The 23,843-nt window shown below is 43.5% G+C and overlaps 1 protein-coding gene across 1 annotated transcript; it reads left to right on the top strand.

Moving 5' to 3' along the window:
- The first annotated feature begins 296 nt into the window (after positions 1-296).
- On the top strand, positions 297-22,351 carry PDGFRL (platelet derived growth factor receptor like). The gene is made up of 6 exons (XM_061993217.1): positions 297-396; positions 6,720-7,014; positions 15,161-15,312; positions 16,758-17,051; positions 17,373-17,512; positions 21,623-22,351. The coding sequence occupies exons 1-6, from the start codon at positions 339-341 to the stop codon at positions 21,809-21,811; spliced, it is 1,128 nt and encodes a 375-aa protein (XP_061849201.1). The 5' UTR covers positions 297-338; the 3' UTR covers positions 21,812-22,351.
- The last annotated feature ends 1,492 nt before the right edge of the window (positions 22,352-23,843 follow it).

Genomic DNA, 23,843 nt, shown 5'->3' with positions numbered 1-23,843 from the left:
CTGCATTACCGCTCTGAACACAGAGACCTGCGTGAGTGCACTGGGCTTGTGCTTGTGCTGTCTGAGGCAAGGAGCTGTGGAAGAGACAGAGGGAAGGGGAGTTCAGGCAGTTCAGGAGGAGTCCTCTCTGTGAGCAGGTGCCTTGACCGCCAGCGGCGACCCGCGGAGTATTGCCTTCCCGCCGGCGGGAGACAAGTCCCGGGCAAGCAGCCTCGGGCAGGCAGCCCCGGCCGGCTCCTCCCCGCTCCGCGGCCCGCCGAGCCGCCACGGGGCCATCCCCCTCCGCCGCCGTGGCCGCGCCCGCGCCGCCTCAGCGCAGCGCCCCGTCCGCTCCCGCCATGCGGCTCTGGGTGCTGCTCTGCCTGCTGCTGCTGCTGCAGGGAACGCTGCCGCACGGTGAGCCGCGACCCCTGCCGCCCTCCGCTCCGCCGGGTTCCCCCGCTTTGCCGGCCGCCTCGGGCTTTCCCTACTGCCGGGCCGCCTCCCTCGCCCTTGGCGCGGCCGCCCCTGCCCCGCGAAGGCGGCGGCGGGTGCCCGCGGCTGCTCCCCGCAGCGCGCCGCGCCGTCCTAACACCCGCGGGGCGCCGCGCCGGGATGCCCTCGGGGCAGGGCTGCAGCCGTCCCGGAGGCGGCGGGGCCGACGCTCCGTCCTGCCGGCACAGGCAAGGCAACTTGCCGTCTCGCTCTGCGGCCAACAAGCCGCCGAGCCTCTTGGGGAGAGGCATTTCGCCGCCGTTTCTCTCTAGGGCGGACATTGAAGTCTGCGCTTAAACCCTCGTGACGTGGCCCGAAGGTGTGGTGCTCGGGTTTAAAAAAAAAAAAAGGTTTTATGCGTGGTAGTAGTTTGTAGAGAGAACCAGACTTTACTCAGAGCTCAGTTTCAGGTGGTGATGAAGTCTGGGTGGGGAAAGGGCAAGACTTTGACTGGGAAGGGATGTTCATACCAATCCTTAACCTAACACAGGCCCAAAAGAGGGGCTGTTTTCCCTTGCGGAACACGAATAAACTTACATAAACTTTTTCAAGAGAAATGACAAAGCCAATTCCTTTGGTTTTGGCCACAGAAGGGCTTGGGAAACAATGCCTGTGCAGCCCATGGAAGGGTTTGTGAAGAAATGGGAGGCATGCTCTGAAGTGCACAGTGGAAGGCAAGGAGGCAATTGCCACAGGTGGCCCAGGAGGTCATAAGGAAAACGTTCTTCTAAGAACATAAAAAAATCGTTTACCATGGGAGCTGTTGATCACTGAAAGAAATTTTCAGGAGAGACTGTAGAGTGTCCAGCCTTTGGGACAGTCAGAGCTCAACGAGAGAAGGCTCTGAACAACTGAACGGAGGCAGGAAAGGACTTCCAGAAGTCCTGTCCAGCACAATTTTTCTTAAAACTACATGCAGAGAAATTGTACTCTGGACCAGAATGGTGCGGCAGAGGATTTTGTATGAAAGATCTACCACATCAGGAAAAGTGTTTTCTATTTGAGAAATAGACAATAGAAATACAGAACAAGAAATGAGTTGTAACCTAGGCAAAAGATTTTCCAGCCTTATGTTCTTGTCTAGTATCTCTAGGTGGACACTTGAAGAAGATCAAGGGCCTTCTCGAGTGCAGCTGTGAAACTAGTGGTTGGTGGATATAGGTGATATTTCAAGTCAAAACTGTATGGTTTTTAGCATTATGTGACAGTCCCTTGGGGATTGTTGTGTTTGTAACATCTGAAAGAATAAGGGGCTAACTGAAGGCTAGGATAAGACAGATACTGTGAACCAGGGAGCAAAAGGGCTGAGTGGTATATTTCTGTGATGTATCAGTGCATAGTCTCCTACACGGGCACGATGGGTTAGGAGGGACTCCAAATGTACTGTTTCACAAGAAACGAGTGCAGTGCGTCTTAGAACTGACATTTAGAGATGATCAGGGGTGGAAAGGAGTTTTCTTAGTACATATTTTTCTACTAAGTCTTGATTTTATTATGTTTAAATAAGAAGTGCTATTGCCGGATTAAGACTGTGAGGTTCTGCACAAAAATCTAGTGAGATGGTGAAGTATCCCAGACACAGCAAATGCGCGTACTTGCATAAACAGGCTAGTTGAGTTTGTTCTCACCTCTGGGATTACAGTCTGGGTAAGGAAATGGAGGAATCTGTGTGGTGGCTTCTGTGTTCCTAGAGGGATTTGATTGTGTGTCCTTTCTTATCTTGGGTAACAGACTACTGTACCAGTTAGTTATTGGGCATACAGGTACTTGATTTGGTGACGAGATGTTGCCACCACCGGCAACGCCACCAGGCTGCCCGCATGGATTACTCAGCCCCCCGCTGAGGGGACAAGGATCACCACACACTCAGCATGGATGATACTTTATTCCAACCCCTTGTTTACACCATGTGCTTATATCTGCTACCACCAGCACCTCCTCTCACTCCACCCCGTGCCCACCTCTTCTGTACCTTCCACCTCTCACGTTACAACCCGAGATCTTCCGGACACCTGCCACACGAGAGAAGGTGGGATTGTGGGGTGCAGAAGTGGTGGTGTCAGTAGATTCCTGGGCAGATTTCCAGGGAGTGTTGAGAAGTGTGGTCACAACTTGCTTGGACACTCAGCTTTTGGAGAGGTGCAGCAGAGAAGCAGAACTAGGGTTTTCTGTGTAGGAAGATAAAAGCTCATCTGATGGCGTTTCCTGAAATGTCCCTGTTGTCACCTGCAGGGAAATACAAGGTCAGACAGACAAGAGTCTCACTGTGTGTCTGGGAGTTTGATATGGGAGGAAAGTGTTCAGACTCCCTGGGAAGTACAGAAATGTGGAACAGAGGGAGCTTGTGCAGAGAGGAAAAACTTCATCTAGGGAAAATCAAAACCAGGCTGCTGGCACTTAAAATTGAAAAGCTTTCACAGGGAAGTCTTTAACGGTGTCTTAAAGGCATAGTGTCAGGTGTGTAAGAACATGCAGTTTGGGATGGTGCATTTCCTTGGGGAGAGCTTATAAGAACTATATGCCTTTGAACAATTGTCAGGATTGAGGTTGGCAGAATGTAGTGGAAATGGCAAAGGGCAGTCTGAATAAATAGTCCTATTTGGAGTTGGGAAGGAAAGAGTGGCTGGACCAAAGCTTGTGTGCTTCTGCAGACAAATCTTTAAAGTTCAACAGGGAACTGTCACGGCTGGTTTGAATTGGGAATCCTTATCCAAAAAGCTTATCAGGCTTATCAGTGAGACCTCATACTACGGCACAAATTACACAGGAGAGACAGAATAGTTCTACGCAAGGGAGAAGAGGCAGTACATGTTGAAGAAACCAGATTTGACACTAAAGTTTCCTGGTGGGTTTTGTCAGTGAAGGTCATCTGGGCTGATGTACCAGCCAGCCCTGTGGAGAGCAAATAACCTGGTTACTGACCACTCAACATGATGGAGGGAATGGCTGCTCTGTTAAGGAAATCAGGGGCAGCAAGGACTGGATGGAAGAGCAAAAAAAAAAAAAAGGAATTACCCTCCTGTAGGCTGGGTCACACACACTGGGGCGTGATGCTGAGCAGAATTGTTTAGATGCCACATACGATGACTTCTTAGAGCAGTTAGTTGGAGAACCCCCAAGAAAAGCAGCAGTTCTTGACTTTATCTGGAGCAACACTCAGGTAATTGGATTCAGATGTTGCTTTAGAACAGTCAGACTGTAGTTTTAATATGCTCTCAGGAATAATAAAAGCCCAAGAAACAACTGATGCATTTAATTTCGGAAGGAGGAATTATATAAGATAGGGAGGCTCATTAACTCACATATGGATTAAATATAAAAGCTAGAATCAGGCAGGGAAAGAGAGAGTTTGACCAACAGCTTGCAAAAGGAATAAAACCAGCCATAAATCCTTTTCATCTTTGAAAGTGCTGGCATGGGGCAGAGATAGCTACAAACTTTGTAAGCCTGGTAGGGATGGAGGATAGGAAAGAACATGTACAGCAAGTAAAGCTGCAAATTAAAAACCTAATTAATTGTATGCAACCATGTTTGCTATGGAGGTACTTAGGGAGGGTTTAATGGAAAAGGTGAATAATAAGTGTATCAGAAACTTTGAGTGCAGTATCCTGCAGAACACTGCAGTAGCAGGCTCTGAAGCACAATCTTGACATGGAGAATTGTCAAAGGACGTGTCTCATTAACGTGTCAGAAGAACTGGCTTTAGAACATGTCAACACGGACAGTGTTTACTTGCCGTGATTTGTTGATACGCACCCAAGACAAATTTGAATATGAAATTGTTGAAGTCTTAATGCTGGTGCATAACCTGTCACATAAATCCTCTTTTTTTCATGGAAATATGCCACTGGTTTCAGGTTTTTGAGGGAGGTACAGGGCAGAAAGCCAAATCTCTGTATTCTGTAAGTTGGACCGTGAATAAATAGGCATGAGTTACAGAAAAGTCATAATGGGTTTTTTATTTGTTGTGGTTTGGATGTTTTTGGTTCACAGATGTGTTTTGCTTTGCAAATCTGCTGAAGTTCTCTGAAGGACTTGGTAAGAGTGTGGGCATGGATGACTTGGTTGATGTACTTGGATTCCCAAAAGCTTTTGATAAGTCCGTTGTTCAAGACACCTTGGTAACCAAGGTCTGTGAGACAAGGGAAGACCTGTTATGGAGTTATAACTAACAGGAGACAAAGAGTAGGAATTAATCTTCAGGTTTTGCAGCGTGGGCATAGAATTGTTTTTCTCCAGCTGAATTTCATAGGGATCTTGTACAGGCAGATGCTTTTCAGCATGTTTATCAATCTGCTCTAAGAAGAGAAAACTGACAGTAAAAAGTTGCCGAAAGATCTTTCCATTTTAAAAGACCGGGCAGTGAAATTAGATCTTGAAATTTTGTGTTGATAGATGTAGAGTAATACAAATGATTCTCCTTTCTTCCATGCACTGATGGAGTTTAGCAACTTAGCAACTTCTAACCAATAATTCCTACTTAGGAGAGTGATCTTGGAGTATACTTCATGACTCTAGAGAAAGTCTAATATTTTAATTGCTTTCTTGAAAAATACCAAGCTATTTATACATTAATGAAGACACCACTTACATATATCCAACTGTGATTTGACCATATGTTTAACCTGGTGTACAGTCTGCTTTTGTCTTCTTTCTGTTACCCAAATGTGATGTAAATGAACAGCTGTGAGATGCATATTCTGCGCCAGAGACTAAACCATAGGATTATTATGTGAGAATCCAAAAGAGTTCAAAATGCATCAGGCAAACTAAGACGACTGCAACACTGCTATCTTCCAGTTTATTTTCCAGTTGATGTGAGGCTAGATGACAAGTGCTCCTACACAGGCAGCCTTGCTCTGCGTGCCAAGATCACGGAGTCACAGAATGGAAGAGACATCATCCAGTCCAACCCCATGTCTGAGCAGGTTGCCTAGGACTCTGTCCAGTTGGGTTTCAAGTATCTCTGTGGGTGAATACTCCACAGCCTCTCTGAGACACCTGTGCCAGTGCTTGACCACCTTGACAGTAAAAATCATTTTTTAATATTCAGATTGAATTTTCTGGGCTCTGTGGCATTTAAAAGAGATGTGGTGTACATCAACCTGGACTTAGAGAAGTGGAAGGCTGAAGCAGTGCGAGGTGTCCAGCTGGGGAATGGGGAAGGTCACGGGAACCATCAGTGGCAGGGAAGTGCTGCTGTTCACACTGCAGCCAGTACCAGTTGCAATTCGTGCTGACTCAGTATGCATCAGGGCTTGTAATTCCAGGGGGAGTTTGTTGATTGATTTGTACAATAAAGTACTCATGCATTTTCATGTGGAAAAGCTGTGTTCAATGGGAATTTGCTGTCAGTCACAGTTAGTGGAGTTTTTGGTGTCTGGGCACAGCAGTTTTAGGCTCCTCTGAGAAATGTTTTGTGTTTCCTGGTATCAGTTTCCTGTTATCAAGTGGGAATGTCTTGATTTTCTTTTTTTTTTTTTTTTGAGCTTGAGACATCTCACTTTTCCTTTCTGTTTCATTTGCTTTGTTTTTAAAGGCAACTGGGCATCCCTGTTGTCTCTAGCAAATAATGAAATCTCTTACAAGGTTCTGTTTACGTCTTGACTGTCAAAATAAATGGCCTGTTACAGAGAAGTGACTAAATACCTTCAAGTGACTTTAGTGCCATTTGTATTTTCACATTGCTTACTGGAAAAGAAGAAAACTACATCACTGTTGGTATTTTGTAAGTCATCATGAAGTTCCACACTTGCCAGTTTTTCTTCATGTGCCTGTTAGAGTAATGTGATGTGAAAAGGTTATGCACAATTGATAGGGAGGGTGACATCCTTGTGAAGAGGGAGAACTTGGATAGCATTGTGTACTAAATGGGAATGACATGAGGTAGAAATCACAAAAGTAGCTGGAGACAGAAATGCCATGTTTCTTTCCTTTCTCATTTGTAAGATTCTCATACCTTACATATTTCTCTTTTTATGTGAACTGTAAGTATAGATTTTCCACATGTTGTTGAAAGCTCTCTTCCCCCCCCCGCCCTTCCCCAGGAAAAGAGGTCATGCCAGAAACTTCAAAAACTTATGGAAATTAATCCCTCCTCATTTTTCTGAATCCTTTCTAGGAAGACCAAAACTTTAGTTACTCTCTGTGATTATTATTTTTCTCCAAGAGACTTTGTAACCTTTTTGTGATTGGTAACATTGCCTTCCATCATTCTGTGATTCTTTCTTTCTTTGTTTTACTAGTTATTGGACAGCCTGTGAAGAGTAAACGTCCAAAAGAACCCGGGGAAAACAAAATTAAGCCTGTTAACAAAAAAGTAAAACCCAAAACCCTCAAAATGAAGGAGAGAGAATCTGCTGATGCCTCTTTGAAGTCCCAGTCTATACTGACACAGGTGATGGATAAAGGTCGTTTCCAGAAACTAGCTGCCACTTTAAGCCTGTCTGCAGGACAAAGCATAGAACTGCGATGTAAGGGGAGCAACGTTACTTGGAACTATCCCTCATACTTAGACACCTTTAAAGACTCCAGGCTCAGGTAAGTTGTTTTTTGTGGGGAAAAACATCCAGAACTCTTTTTTTTCCTACCATTTTCAACACCAATGGTGGGGTTTAGTTTGTTTGCTTATACTTCTGTGATCGAGATGTTCCACTTAGGGGTTTCTAACACCAACAAAAATGGGTGAGCATCTTTCAGTCCTCACCAGTCACTGCTCTGTGATTTGCAGTGGTGAATAGTCTCGTAGCATGTTTCCTTCTGATGAATTTAAAATAGATATGGTCCAGCAGGACACCAGTCTGCTGCAGCCATTAACAAGCAAGCACAGTAGAGCTGATCCAAGGTAAAACTCTTAGAATGTGTGAGTGTGGATGTCAGATGCTCACTGCTAACTCTTGCTCTAGAGACCTGCTCCTGGTGAGCTGTACCTGTTGCTAGTGTTAGCTACCACCTGAGACACTAAGATTAATTTCCTGAAGAGATTCAAACCCACATCTCTAAATTAGCAAAAAAGTACACAAACCACCATGCTAAGGAGCAAAAAAAGAGCAGTCTTTACTTTTTCAGTTCAGTTAAAAGGGAATCGTGAGGTTTGTGGTGTGGCAGAGTTTAATGTGGAGGATAGTCACCTTGGGTTTAAGAAGGCTTTTTCCTTCATCTAGTGAGATCTTAACGGAAACCCATATATTTGCTTGCCTTGCTAGTTTTTGAACATCTGGAGATCATCCAGTCCAATCCCCCTGCCAAAGCAGGTCCACCTAGATCAGGTGACACAGGAAAACATCCAGATGGGTTTTGAAAACCTCCAGAGAAGGAGACTCCACACCCTCCCTGGGCAGCCTGTGCCAGGGCTCCCTCACCCTTGCAGGAAAGAAGCTTTTCCTAGCGTTTAAGTGGAACTTCTTGTGTTCCAGCTTATGTCCATGACCCCTAGTCCCATTACTGGAAACTGCAGAAAAACAGCATTGCCCCAAAGTACACATAGTTAAATGTAGATTTAATGTAGTAATTTAGTTCTGTGTTGGAAAGAGGATGAGCATCTAGGGGGCTTGAGGACGTCTTCCCCAGGCATTTCATTGCCAGGAGTAGTGTTTGTTTCCACTGGCTGTTTTGTGAAGATTTATGTCTCTGTGAAGGACAAGTAGTGAAGAGACTGTGGAGCAGTGTGAATGATGTCCTAAGAAAGAGATTTAAGGAGCTTTTCTTGGATTGTTAGGCAGGAGAGGCACAGGGGTATGAGCAAAGACATCAACTCCTGTTGTTGTTTTGTTCCTAAATTAAGTACAAGTGTGTATGCTTTCTGGAAATAACTAAGGTTGCTTGAATATCTATGATCCATTTCACTTATTTACAGGTATGATGCTACCTTAAAATCACTCCAAGTTAATCGTTTTTTCAGATACATTATTCTCCTTTCCACTTCTCTTTACAAAGAGGAGTGTGGAAGATTGGCAGTTACACACTGCGATCTCTGGCACATCCCGTAATTCATGAGCCAGTTCTCTGAGTGTTTGCATGTTCCCTGATGGCTTAGAAGTTCAAGAACCACGCTGGGTGAATAGACTTCTAGCTAGTGCGAGGCTTCTGTCAGTAGGTTACAGCAGCCAGCCTGTTTCTGCTGAGGGCTTGTCACAGGGATATCCCCTACAAGATCTCGTGGCCGATTTGAAACAGCTACTGCTTTTTCTTTTGGAAGAAGTGATGTTTTATCTGGATGTATCCCAGCAGGTGGCGTTTATCAGCTGCAGTACAGGCCTGTGCTCCCGGCAAGCCGAAGCTCAGTGCGCGGTGTGTAGTGTCGACAGGGAACCGGGGAGAGAGTGCAGGGAGGGGTTGGGGGATGGTGGTTGTAGTTTTGGAGAGTGTCTTGCGTCTGGTGCGTTTGTAAATAGGTCGCTGGCATGATTTGGGCCTGTAGACCTCGAGGTCATGTTATCTGAGTGTTGGCATCTGGCCTTGAAGAAGGCAAGGCAAGTATTTACACTTTTTTGAGAGGATTCTTAGTGCTTCTTCTTTATTTATTTTGACTTTATATTCCTCTCTTAAAAAATTAAGTAGTTTTCCAGTGATGGACATGGGACAAAATACAGGAATTTAAGGTAGTTTGGGGGGAAAAAAGGTAACACCTTTCCTAATTGTGTAATTTAGTGTTTTGTGGTTTGAAGTAGTTTGGGATTCTGTTGCCTCAGCCCTTTACCTTTCTCTTCTCACTCAAGTTCACGGTATTTGTGGTATTTTAACCGTAAACCAAAAGTTAATAACGGCACACAGAAGAAATGCTATAAAACATTTTGACTGGGTGGATATAACTCGCCTAAGTATTTATTTTCCTCTAGAGGTATGTTAGGTTTATATAAGAGTCTGCATCGAAATACGATCTCTGCTGTAGAAAAATTAGTCTGAAGTAAATTACTGAAGCAGTAGTGCTGAGTTAGACTGAATCAAGAATTTTAAATGTTAGAAGATCCTATAATTAACTACAAAAATTGAAGACGTAGATTAGCAACACACTTCAAAGACACAGAAGAGTAATAATTTATGGAGACTTGGACCACAGAATCTCGGGCAGTTATATTTTCCTCACATTTTTAGCATTACTTTGGTAATTATCTCAAGATCTTTGCTGCAGTGCTAATAGATGCATATGGAAATAGTCTGTGTTGTAGAATGTGAAATATTAAATTTATATTCTGTGTTTTTTAGAAAGCTTTGATTTAATTTAGCTGGAAATACCATAAAGATAGCACGTTATTCAGTTACCTCAGTTGGTAGTGCTTATAAGTGAACTGTCAGCAGAAAAGGTTATTAACAATGTTATAATTAAAGAGGAGCTTATATTTTCCTTGTGGCAGGCAAAAGACCACACACCAGGCACCAACTGCAAGAGGCAAAGCTTAACATTTTACAAATCTATTACACTCATTTTAAAACAAAATGCTGAATATAGGGTGAAGGGGGAAGAGGGGGAAACAAGCATTGTTAGCAAATGATTCACAGCAAAAAAGGATTACTTGTCTAGGTACATATGTCCAGTGTCTTCTAACATTTTTTGAGTGCGTAAGGACCAAGTATAAGGCAATCCCTTCATTACCAATTAGTGAGGTGTGGAGTGTAACCTAAGCTAATTAACAGGGCTTGGTTTTTTCACCTTGGATTTCCATGTTAGTCTGGGTGGAGGTGGGGCACTGGCGCAAACCAGAGTTTGTGGCTGCTGCAGCGGGGAAGTGGTCGGGGTCTGAGGAGGTACTGGAAAGTGAAGGAAGAGGGGGTTGCTGGGCCTGGAGGATAAGTGACGAGGAGGGGCAATGGCCATGAGGCCAGTGCAATTGCTGGGGACTAATGACCATCTGTCTTGTGTTCATTTGTCCCTTCTTACAGCAACAGGTACTCGGGCATCCAGTTCCTGGTTCTTCTTTAAATAATAGAGAGATGTACAAATTCAGCAGGTCTGGTGGAAATATTAAGCTAGATGTTTTAGCATCTCTTGGGAACTACTAAAGTCCTCTAACTTCAGCTGCTGCAAGAGAAGCCTTTAAGGACCCTGACATCTAGTAGAATTGCAATTACAGCAGGCAGAAGAGACCTTAAGGCATAAGTTGGTGAGGTCATTTGTAGCTCATTTGGTGGGAGGGTTTATTAACAGTGGAAATCCAGGGCAGAGGCTGAAGATGCTAACTTACTACCTTCCGTTTCCTGCCTGTAGTTCTAGGAGAAGAGAGTGTTTTGGTTTGCAACTAGTTAAATTTAGCATCCACGTAAGGTATTTCCTATGGGTGTCTGCAAAAAGGAGGGATAAAAGCCAGATGTTTTGTCTGCATGCCATGCTTATCACATTTTTAACTCACCCAGATGGTAAGGAGAGTACAGCAGTCTGGATGACAGTATGACTTTCCTAAGAAGGAAGGGATTATATTTAGAAGGGCCGTTTCTGTAGTATTGGTGGCTGTGATTTGAGTTTACCTTTGTAGGTATAGTTTATGACCTGTTAAATAAAATATTTTTGCTTGCTGTACTAGTCTCAGTTTTTAACAGGTCTGTAGCTGTTAACAATAAGCTAAAAGTGTCATACTGGGAGAGGGAAAGACATGGAGTGAAACAAAGAGGAGAAGGAGGACTCTCAGTTTAATATTGAGACAGAGAACAAACCCTCTTTTCACTGTCCTGACTGGAGTAAATAACAGTACACACTGAAATGATTTACGTAGCTTTAGAGAGTGTAGCATGCAATGTAATTCTGGGGGGAAAGAGCTAGAATCATGCAAACGTGGCTCCCAAAACACACCAGCTTGCCTCAGGACTAGCTTATTGTCTGTAATGTTCTGTTGCCTTGTGCAGCATAAATAAACCCTGCAGGTATTTTTTTTCTTGTCTCAAAATTTTGTGTACTGTCTGAACTGGCTAAAAATCTTGGGGGTGTTAGTGGTCAAAGGTAGCACATGCACCTCCAGACAGAAGGGCTGGAATGCTGTTTTGTACGTAACAGATTAATGACTGTGGACTCACCCAGAAACTAGATCTACAGATGTATGAGAAGGATCAAAAACTGGGAGGGATGAAAGGAAAGTAAGGGTAAGCACATTTTCCCTTTCTTACCCTTTGTAGCAAGAAGCTGCTGTAGATGAGGGCAGACTGATTTCACATAGTCTCTGTTCTGCCTGATTGGGAGCATGGGTCTCTCACTTGCCAAAGGCCGTTTGTGTCACAGAACTTCATCTGATACATAAACTCAAGTGAAATGGAACTGCTGCACCAGAAGCTGAGGCAAAGAGCTGGACATGCACCACAGGCACATTGGGGGCGATGTGTTGAGGAAACTGTGTCTTGTAGCAGGAGAGATCGTAGTGCTTTCAGTGAATGCAGGCTCCTGCTGGCTTAGTGGGGCATCAGTTGTGCTCACCTGTATAACTTTCACTTTGTTCCATGTGCCTTGAAGTCTGAAAGCTGGGGATTTTTTTCTTGTGTTAAACAGTAGAGATGTTATGTTCTCTAGTGAGCTTGTATTTCGGATAAGCTCTCTTGTCACTATGAATGCAGCTGCTTGAGAAGAGTTTTCTAGATGCTTGGTTGAGTGATGCTATGTATACTTTTTGTCTTTTATATCTCTTATTTTTTAGCTTCTAAACATAGTATAGTTGTTCTGGCAAAGATCTTTTGAACTTCGCTTAACTAAAGCTTAATAAGATGAATGTATGGAATAAGATTTTGGTGTAGTTTTCTAGTTTCTTTAAGCAGTTTTGAAATGTGCGTATACACAACAGGTTTACTTTATGATATGTTGAGCACAGCAAAATTTTGGCTTTGGAGTCAGATTTCCCAGCATCTCAAATACTCATGACAGAAAAGGTATCCTGGAAATACCGGTCAGCTGTAGGATTTACCATTTATAACTTAATTTACATGGCTGTTTTGTCTGCTTAGCATGGCATGGGCATTTCACAAGTCTCAACACTTCCACTCTCAGTTGCCAGGTTTTGTTAGTGCATGTTTGTGGATGACTACCTCGCTGGGCTGTTTCCATTGATTACTAGATAGCTTGTTCTCAGTTAAGCAGAACACTCTGTACAATAATTAATTAACTCTGACCTTATTTTTTTTTTTTTGTCTGTTGGGATTTTGAGCTATAGTTCAGTGTCTGCATTAATGGTTGGAGGCAAAAATGTTCTGGCATAATGATTACTCTGTAATGTTGACATTTAGTGCTGGATACTTGGAAAACATTTTATTCGGATGCAGTCATGTAGCCTGTGAAACAAGAACTGTGAAACTAAATAATAATAGTGGTACACATAAGACATCTTCTGCATTTCTTTTCCTCCTGTTGGGTATTATATGCAACAGGATCTCTTGCATGAATAGGAATCTCTCAAAGCTTATCCAAAACCTGAAGGTAATTTGTAATGAATAAATATGTGTCTGTATTAAAAATGAAAGTCCTAACATTCTGTAATTATGTGACTCCAAAAAGTGGCATCAGATGAGGTTGTGCATCAGCGGGTGTGCCTCAGGTCTGCCCCGTGGAGGGTGAGTGTGTTAACGGTGTCCGAGGCCTTGAAGGGTAAAAGGAGTTCCCACTTAGCCCTGTCTGGGTTGTGTTTGGTGTGGTTTGCATTTCTAAGCTCCTGGCCTTGTCTGGAGGCTGAATGTGGGGTTCCACAAACCATTGCTTGTGGTTGCTGGCGGCAGTGCAAACTGCTGGCAACAGACCTAGAGTCAGCAATGTCAGGAGGTGGGTGTAGCTGGAAGTAGCAGCCTCTGTTTAAGAAGTTGCTCTGCCTGCAATGTAGACGCAAGCAAAACAGAGAATTTAGAGCACACAGTAAAGTCAGGCATGTCTGTAGTACCACTGTTGCCCAGTGACAAGGTGTTTTAGAGGATAAGAATTTCTTCAAAGCATGCTAATCCCAAGTGATTCAGTCAGGCATCTGCCTCACAGAATAACTGCCACATTAATGAGAAGAAAGAAGAGGGTAATAAACATTCAGAGAACCCACAGTTGAATAAGAGTATGGGAGCTGTTCAGCCTTCATGCAAGCTTCTTATTCATCCAGACCTGGTTGGAAACACTGAAAAGAAGTTTGCTAGCAAATGCCTAAAACTGGAAAAATCTCTCCTGACTTGCTTAGAGCAGAAATGAACTTGTAACACGATGTTGTGCAAAGTAAAGCAGGAAACCTTTGTGTTTGTGCTACCACATAAAAGCAAGTGGTTGAAAATAACATTTTAAAGGGTTAGAGCAGCAGTGTAGGGCATCAGGAGAATCATAGAATGGTAGGGTTGGAAGGGACCTTTAAGATTATCTGGTCCTGCAGAAGCAAGTCCACCTAGATCAGATCACATAGGAACATGTCCAGGTGGGTTTTGAAGACCTCCAAGGAAGGAGACTCCACATCCTCCCTGGGCAGCCTGTGCCAGGGCTCCCTCACCCTCACAGTGAAATAGTTTTTTTTCTTTTAAATGGAACTCTTTGTGTTCCAGCTTTATCCCATTACCCCTTGTCCTGTTGCTAGAGACCATAGGAAAAAGGGATGTCCCAACCTCCTGACACCCACCATTTAGATATTTGTAAATATTAATGAGATCTCCCCTCAGTCTCCTTCAGACTAAACAGCCCCAGTTCCCGCAGCCTTTCCTCATATGAAAGATGTTCCAGTCCCCTGATCATCTTGGTAATGATCATGCCTGTCCTGACTGGGTTCCCCAAGAACTGGTACTATTGGACCATTGCTTTTGTAATCCATTGAAAGGCAACTCAGCAGACTGCCAACTATAACAACCATCCATCTGCAAGAAACAGCCCAGAAAGCAAACCTTATTGTCAATATTTACATATGTGTCTATAGCTAAATATTTCTGAGTATTTACACATTTGCAAATTTCATTCCACTGAGACATGTATCTGGGAATTTCAAGAGAGGGAGAAAAAAGCAAACCAAGTCTGAAATAACCACACAGGCTGAATTTTGTGTAGCTAGGTGATGACACTGCCAGTACACCTCCAGCACTTCTCAGGGTCATGCTCTGACATAGCTGAGGGGTGATGAGGAAACTCAAGTGAGAGGATGCCAGTGAGGTGGCTTGGGGCAGAGGAGTGGGCAATGCAAAATTGCTTCCTTGCTGAACGCATCCAAGCTGAGTCAGAAGCTCTTTATGGTGGTGTCTGCAAGTGGAAAATTGGACTGGTACGTTAAAGATGGGAAAGCATTCACACCAAAAGCGGGCACAAAGTCATTAAATGAACTCTTACTAAAGTACCTGCTGCTTACTACTCCTGAGTTCTCTTTTTGATACGCTATTGAAGCAATGCTCCAGTTCATGGAGTCAAAAAAGGACTGCAATTCGTGTAGGTAGACCTGGAGCATGAAATAATGGGTTACACTTGAACAAAGTGAGCCAGAACGTAGATGAACGTGTTGTCTCCAGAAAGTCACAGACAGCTCAGTTTCGAAATAAGAACTGAACAGATTCCAAGAATGAGCTATATGAGACAAAAGCTTGCAAGTGCTTGTGTGGAGCTGAAATCAATAAAACTCCTCATGTAGGCAAGGCCTTTGCTGGAGCAAAGGAGAGGCTGCAACAAAGTGAAAGATGGGTCAGTTGCAGAGCAGGAATTTAAAAAGCAGATGACAGAAATGTAGGAGGAAATACATCTGTGCTTGTCTGTGCCTTTTGTTTTTCTTCTCCCCAGCATAAAGCAGCTTGACAGGTACAGTCAGCTGATCCTCACAAACTCCACTGCAGCAGACACAGGTGAATATAGCTGCTGGCTTCAGCTGTGCCATGGTAACAAATGCAGGAAGGATGAGGCTAAAACAGGTTCAACGTACATCTTTTTCACAGGTAATTAACTCACTGGGGGATTATTAATGGAACTATATTTGCTAGTAAGACAGGAATAAAGCTACGTCAGCAATTTCACTGCCAAGATTTGCCTTCCACAGTTTTATATTGTTTTTTCAGTGGATGTTACGGAAGATAGTGCTGGTGAGCAGAACATTACTTGCTTAGTGTGATTTATGAGTCCATTTTCCCCACGGATTATGCTAAATGCATACCCAAAATACTGCATGATGCAATGGGAAGCCAATACCTTTGCAAATCCTAACACGTGTTCCGAGAATCTTCTACAAAATGAATAAAAAAAGGATTCATTTTTGAAAATGTGTCTGGATAGAGCAAGTAAATCCGTGCAGAAGACCCATTTTGTCAGGGCAGTTGGCTGACTTTGTGGCCTCCCTGCCACTGCCCCCTCCCTCCAGTTACCTGCACGGGCTTAAAAATCTTGATCACATTGACCTTGATAAGGCCACAGTTTCTCCCAAGAGACTATAGAGCATACTGAAAGGCAAACTCTCATGTACACTTGTTCTCCCACAACAGCTGAGCTTGACTGTAGCCCTAACCCTGCATGGATAGGGTCATAGCAGGTAACTGTGCACAGATTGAGGCTACTTGGTACAACAGAACTGAAACCAAATGGTTAATTTGTTCTTATGAAAAATCATTCCAAATGGTAAAACAACCTTTGCTGCCTGATTAAAGCTAAAGCATTCTTGGCTAGCAAATCTTTCAGCACAAAAGGCTAAGATAGGATTGCTCGTGATATGTTTTGGAGCTAAATTAAACCATGAGACTGTGCAGAAGCCATTTATCAGAAGTGCTTAATGTTCTGAGGATAAATTCCTTCAGAAAGGCCAGACTGAACTTTTCAGTCATCTTATTATGTAAATGCTTGTGCTAGAAAGAGGAATTTCAGCATTATTTTTCTAAGCAGCGTGCCAAATATAGAAATACTCTTTGCCATTCTAAAAACACTAGATATTTCAACTGTTTAGAGCAGTAAATCAAATGTTTTGCCTAAAATTGTACGTACAAAATAACGACAGATCCGTAGAATATCTCTTTCAAATAGTGGTTATCATCCCAGTGGTGGTGAGTTTCTTGTGTCTGTTACTCTTCAAAAGTGGGTGAGTGAACAGAATCAGATCCAGATGAGCATCTGGAAACTTACTGAAAAGGAATTCCAAAGATTTTCTTAAGATGAAAAAAAAAATCTGATTGCAGTGAAGAATACTTTGCTTTTCTTTTTGATGTAATGTTTGTAATGCAAGTTGTGTAAAAATACACTCGCAAGTCAGAAAAGTTGTGGAGTTGTTTTTCTTTTGTGTGTGTGTGCAAAGCAAAAAGCTTTGGGTTAACTTTTAATGTTGCTTAAAGTTATTTTCTCTCATCATATGTACTTTCTCTTCTTTCTATATTCTAACTACATCAACTCTTCTGCACAGATAAAGAGGAACTTTTTGTACCCACTCCCAGTTATTTTGAGATTGTCTACCTGAACCCAGATAAAGCTGCAGTCATCCCATGCCGCGTTACCACTCCTTCAGCAAAAGTAACTCTGCACAGGGAATTTCCAGCAGAAGAAATTGAAACAGATGGAACTGATATTATTTATGATGCAAAGAAGGGTTTTGTCTACCAGTACCCTACTTCTGATCATAAAGGTATTGTCTACTGCAAAGCAGAGTCGCAGGGAGCACCTCAGATTTCCATCAAGTATCACCTCCTGTATGTGGAAGGTAAGGTGCAGTTCTCTCTATGCTTACACTGACTCTTGTTTCTGCTGCTGACATCGGTTAGAAAACTTTTATTTTTTAAAAAAATAAGGTAAAATAAGCAGTGTCATTACAGAGTTATAAAATCTCCATCAAAAGTATATGTGATAAAACTTTGTAGGTTTAAAGTCCAGCCATTTCCCAGTGTAGAGAGGAGAGTTGCAGGTGTACATCAAGTATCTGTTGCGTTAAACAAACTGAGGCAAAAATTGACAAGCTTTACCGTTGTATTTAACTGTAGAAAGAAGCTGATTTTTCTACTTCCAAACACTCTCTTTCTATCAGTTCCCAAAGGCCCGCCCTCAACCACAATTGCGGCGTCATCCAATAGAGCAGAAGTCAGCGACAGTGTTCATGTCGTCTGCACAGTCCTGGGAGAGCCAGATGTAGATGTCAACTTCAGGTGGCAGTACCCAGGGCAAGAGGTAAGAGGTGTGCCCTGCCTGAAACGGCTGATTCTTCACAAAGGCAATGCTTTGAATGACAGTCAGTGTCTAGATTTGGAATAAGTTCTTTCAGATCATGGTGTCTGCCTTTTGCTAGCTCAGGCATGCTGGCAGGAGGAGGTAGCACTTCCCTTTTGAACTTCTGCCCATCTTGCCCTGAAAGCCTAGAAGTAGCACAGGAATTAAGCTGGTGAGCTCTACCCATGTTAGCAAAAGTCAGGCTCAGCAAAGCACACTCCTCCCTCAGGTTTCCATTCCAGAGACACTTGGCCTCTGGCAGCATTTACAAGGAAAAGCCTCAGAGAGGGTCAAAGCCAGCGAGCCAGCATCAGGAAGCTACTCTAGGGCAAGCCACAAAGCCTCGGTGATGCCTCTGCACTGGCTGTCCCACCTCCATGGCTAAGGCACATGAATCATCACAGCACAGAATCTTTAAGCTTTATTGTTACGCACATCCAGAAGCACAGAAATTGGCTCCTCTACAGCCTCATCTCAAAGAAGCCACTGGAAACATGGAGTGAATCCTATAACTTTGATGATCCTTTTTGTTGCACAAAATAAGGTTTCTCTGACTGGCATCACTGATTGTCCTCTCTCTTCTCCCTCTACACATCCCAACCAGTTAGAACAGGGACTTATTTCTTAACCATCCTCATCTCTACTGCTGTTTATCCTAAGCAGGTTAGGAGCAAAAGAAAGACTGCTGGAAGATGGAACTCTTCATGAGAGGAGAGGGATCCTCTGGGACCCGAGGCTGTGCATTGTATTCTAGGTGCCAGCCCTCCTCCTAGGGGGGTGTCACAGGACAATGCAGAGCTGGCTAATAAGGTACTTGAATCCACACTGGTCTAGCTGAGCCAGCACAGCATGCAAGGGCAGAGTTGGTAACTTAACTGAGTGACTGGAGTTCAGTGCTTATTAGGCTTGAGAAAATTCAAATCTAAAGCCCTGGAGGTATGCTGTGGCCGCTGACAGAGTCTGGAGCACTCTGCTGTCAGGAGAAGGTCTGAGCTGTTTCAGGGGAGAAAATTGTGAAAGCAAGTGAGCACTAAAGGGATTTAGACTACTGGTGAGGGCACTGGGAACATAGAACCAGGTTTCTAGGTCTTGCATGGATGTGGTTAGTTCATTCTTTCACTTCCCCCTCTCCCTGCTACCTCCTATTGGGGTTTTTTCCCTGCTGCTTGTTATAAGTTTTTCTGCTGAAACAATTGCTCACAAACCCTCAGACTTCAAAAATCAACTTCCCCTCCCTGCCCTGTCCTGGCAGTTAAATGAGGACACCTTCCACGGCATTTGGGGAAGGGCTTGGGAACAATAGCGCAAATTAGGTATTAGGAAGAGTAACTATGGGAGGGAGCACTGGCAGAATTCCTGTTTCTGGTGTCCATTTGAAGTTGGGATCTAAATGAGCAGAGAAACTTGGGAGCTGTCAGTGAACTAAAAAGTAAAATGCTGGGGAAAACTGAAGTGCCTCCAAATCTGGTGAGCTGCAGAGCAGTAGTGGTGTTTCGAGTGAAATGTCCACCATCTTCCTCTGAATTTAGTTCTCAGCAGCTCTATGAGTGAGATGCATCAACAAATGACACTCGGTGCCTTCAGGGTGGGGCTTCAACTCTGACAGGCTTAGAAGGATTCAGTCTCTTGAAGGGGGAAGAGATGCCCCTGCTGATCACGTTAGCTGTGTTGGTTGATACGGTTTTTGGAGGGGTTGTGTGTGTGTGGCTTTTAATGTATTTATGTGTAGCTTCCCTTGGTGGCTGTTTACTGGACTGTAGCAACTGGCTGTGCAAACTCCAGTTTTATGTCAGTTTTAACTAACTGAATTATTGAGAACAAACAACTGAAGGAATGAAATTCTAGACTCAGCTCAGTCTTCTGAAACTCTGGGCCTTGCTCATGCCCTTCTCTGGCTGCTTTGGAGTCCCTGACAGCAGCATGCTTGCCCAAACCTGGGTGCTGGCTCCTCTTGGCCCAGCTGCTTCCAGTGGTCTTGAGGCACCTGAGGCAGCACTGGGCCAGGTCCTGCAGCTCTGCTGCTGTAGCACTGGTGGAACACAAACATGTGAGGGCAGGCCAATTCCTCGCTGCAGGAAAGGGCTGTGATGTGTGGAAACGGCCTCAGCTCCAGCTGTGTGTTTCTGCACCAACAAAATGGTTAAGTAACTGTCAGAGTAGAAGCACTGCAGGCTTGTTGGAGACCTAACCTTTCTAAAGGAAGTACTCCATGCTGCAGAGGAAGAAGTGGGGTGGGGGGAAGGAGAAGAGAAAGGCCCAGCAGTGATGCTGGTCAGATACACCACCTTTTTGTGCAAGAAAAAGGACTAAGTTCTAAGATTGACTGGATGTTGCCATTCATTGCTGCTCTTTCAGTGCAGGGAGATCAGTGACAGTGTTTGTTCACCACCATCCCCCCACCTGGCACCTGGGTTGTCATCTACCACTTGATCCCTGAGCAGTCTGCACTGTCATCCCTGCTTGCTCCTGGATATGTTGCATGAGAGACCCTCATCTCTCTCTAGTTGCTAACCTCTCCCTCCTACTTTTTTTCACTCAGTTGTTTGGTTTTTTTAATCCTTGCCACTCCCTGACAAAAGCAGCTGCTCATTCACCTGTTGTGAATGCATCCCGATACACTCCTTAATGATTCTGTAACTTCAAAGCAGAAGGCAATTAGTTGGAGAAAAACTGGGCTAGCAGGAGCCTAAACAGACAAATAGCATCTACATTATATGGCCTTTACCTTCCCTTTCAGAAGGGTCACTGAAGTTGTACTTAAATATTTAACTTAGGCTTGAGTCAAGTGTTGTGGTAGTACTTGATTGCAGGCAGCACTTGATTTGGAGGCTGGGAGCAGAAGGTAGTGTTATGCTAGGCAAAGCTCTGCTAAGTGGCTTGATTCCTTCTGAAGGGTTAAGAATTTCTAGATGAGATGGTACCCATTTTTATTTAAAGCTCTTGTTCATGTAAATGCCTGTCACTGCCTCAGCATTCCCTGATTCCATGGTGGCTTACTCCTAAGCTTCAAGATGACAGGAAGCTGCATCTGTACTCTGCCTTTTGCAAGTGTGAGGATGTCGCTTTGGCCCTAGATAAGTGTCTGACTTCTTTTGCTACTAGTAGCTTAAGCCTTGTAGCATTCATATCGGTCAAGAGCCAATCCATCTATTTCATGAAGCAAAAGGAGATGTTCCCAAGCAGAAACCTCGCTCTGGTACCAGTTTTCTCCAGGTTATGGGCATAGCACAAGCCAATGTGATTAAAGCTGCTGATTCATGGGATGGAATTTAGAAGAGAAAGACTGCCTCAGTCTATCTTTAGGTCGGTTTCTCTCACTTGGTCCTTGGCAAACTTCTGAGGTACTATGGACTGGGACCTGAGAAAACACTCCTGTTATAAGAGGAGTCTCTTCTAACAGGCTTATTTTTCTCCTCTAAAACAACAAGAACATACCATTCTATGATTCTATCCAAAAAGCTTCTTTCTATGCATCCATGTTTGTATTTTTCCTGTGATGTTACATACACATTTAGAGGGAGGATTAATTTTAGAAGTATTAGTGAACTGTTACTGTTTGCTAATATGCTGATACAGTGTTTCTGCAACTAGAGGAGGAGGAGGAGGAATGAGTTTGCAACACACAACTTAAAGCAATTCTCTGTACTGAAAAAGAACTAAGTAAAGCATGGTCAGCTACCTCATGCCCCTTCTGCCTTCCTGTCTGAGTCATGCTTGAAGTCTGAAAATATGCTCACACATCTGTACCCCACCCATTTGATCAAGTACTTACAGATGCAGTGGAGTCCATTCACGTACTCCAGGCAGAGCTTTGTGAGCCCATCACTCAAGGTAACACAGTACCTGCACTTAAGAGTGTTATCCTTATTTGGCATAACTTATTTAATACAGAAACATTGCTGCAACTGCCAGACACCTCCCGTTTCCTCCTTTCAGGCTGACTTCTGGATATAGCTCCTACCAACTGACTCTTGCTTCAGGGTTTGATGGGGCAGGGGCACTAAATATACTTTGCAGGATCTTGTATTTTCTTACAGGGTTTGGGGCTGTGTTTTTTTGTCGTTTAAACAGTCTGAGAGGCCTGTGACTATGCAAAACTTCTGGAGACTGATAGACAGAGGATCTGGACACACCATGAGAATCTCAAAGAGTGTTCTTCTTGTTGAGGATTTTGAAGCCAGAGATGCTGGAAACTACATTTGTATAGCTCAGAACCTACAAGGAGAAACAACAGTAGCTACAAAAGTTGAACTAAGTTAATGGGAAAAGGCTTCAGGACATGGAATGAACTGTATGTTATTTGACGTTACAGCCACTTACTGTGTTTACTAATCTTTATATGAAGTTTTCTGTATTGCTGTCTCTTTCCATATGTCAATGCATTCCATATTCACTAGCTTGACAGGCCTAACAGGGTTCCATATGCCCAGCAGTAGGCAGAGGTAATTACTAGAACTACTATGAAGCGTTATCGTTTAAGCCTGCCAATGTATATGACATTACATTTAGGAATATAAACTTTCTTTTGCATATAGTGTTTCTTCTCCAACTCTTTAGAAGTTTAACCCTTTGTCCAGTTTGTGCCTTTTTTGTGTATGTGACAACGGAGAGGACATTAACAATCCTCTGAAATCCCCCAAGCAGGTGTATCTTTCCCGGTGCTGTGCAATTTTAAGAGTACTGCACAAATTTAAACCACCCACCCAAAAACACCCAGGCACACACTGCCCCTGGTTACAGAATTAGCCAACAGCAAATGTTTACTTTGCAGAGTAATTAAATTTCTGAATATTATGATAACATTCATGTGTTTGTGCATATATGTGTGTGTGTGTTCATTTCATATATGCATAGAGACATAAAACGCACAAAATGCTCCCTCCGGGGGAAGATTAACACTAAATCTGTATTAATGTGCTAGAGGGTAGCTCCAGATACTTCTAAGAAGTGGGGTATGTTCGATTTTCCTTACATTGCTGCCTTTTTCCAGGCTTACACAGTGTGGCTTGCTTAGAGTTCACTCCTCAACAGATGTATGGCAGTATATTTACTAAATGATGTAGCAAAATATGTTTGCTAAAAGTGAAACTTGCATTTGTTTATACAGTGTCACTGACAGAAGAAGAAAAACCCAACTGCAACATTAGAATAATGTTTGCTTATACACCGGAATCTCTTCTCGGGTTCATAATGAGTTAAATTTACTTAGGAGAAAAGGAAATAGGTTTGACTTAGGCAGAACTGTATCTGAGTAAAGAAGCAACAGCTGCTCTCATGCCAGGTTTCGTTCCCAAGATGAGGAAAGAGACTTTCCCTCGAGAAGGTAAGGACTTGGTAACAATGCTGTTGCACGTGCTGGCAATATTTTTTCTTCCTAGCCTCAAGCACAGAATCCACATAAGCTAGAACTTCCGCTACACGTCCACTCAGTCATTTGTGTGACAAAAAAAAGTCCTAACACAAGTCATTTACTTCAAAGGTACGTGCCAGCCAGCTGCTTCTGAGCATACGAGCCAAAGCAGGAACCAGTGCCTTGCTTGCACACCTCAGTGTCTCAGTCTGCATTTGACTGCACTTCCTAAAGCTTTCTTCTAGCGAAGGCCTGGTGCAAGCCCTTGCCTCCAGACACTACAAGCCTTTAAGCAGATGCCTACAGTACTGAGTAGTGATCTCTAGTAACTATTGCAACAAGCTGATGACAACAAGCTTGCTCAAAGTGTTTTCTTCAGCATGCAGGAACCTCAAACAATGTGACCAATATGCTAAATAACCACAGTAAAGACCCAAATGGCTCTCCGCATGTCCCATGGAACAGCTTCAGGAAGAATGCTCCCCTGAGGCCTCTGATAGTGTTGGCCACTGAAAACAAACAGGGTCTTACTTTTTTTAATTAGTTTTTTTGTAGCTACCAACTGTGAAGGCACACGAGACACTCCTTGGTAATCTTTTTTATCATGGCTCTTAAAAGCTTTTAAGAAGGCTATGGCTGGTACCCACAGGACTAAGCAGGTATCGCACAACTTACTAGGAAGACCTAAAAGAGGTCTTTGTACCATTTCTGGGGTTGGGCAAGACTTCACTCTGACCCAAGTAACTTTAACAATCCCTGAGCTTCTGCGCAGTCGCTTCATTCCTTTTTAACATTTTCTTTTCACAGAACAATGTATTTCCCTTTGAACTACAGGAGCTGTGCCGATTGCAAAGCACCTTTGAGCCTCTGACAACCAATGTCCTTGAAAATATCTGGCAGGTGGGAGGTGGTGTCACCTGTCTGATGTGTCCATCAGCACCA

Source organism: Colius striatus, chromosome 3 (assembly GCF_028858725.1).
Source record: "Colius striatus isolate bColStr4 chromosome 3, bColStr4.1.hap1, whole genome shotgun sequence".
NCBI lineage: Eukaryota > Metazoa > Chordata > Aves > Coliiformes > Coliidae > Colius > Colius striatus.
This window is presented reverse-complemented; position numbering and strand designations above follow the sequence as displayed.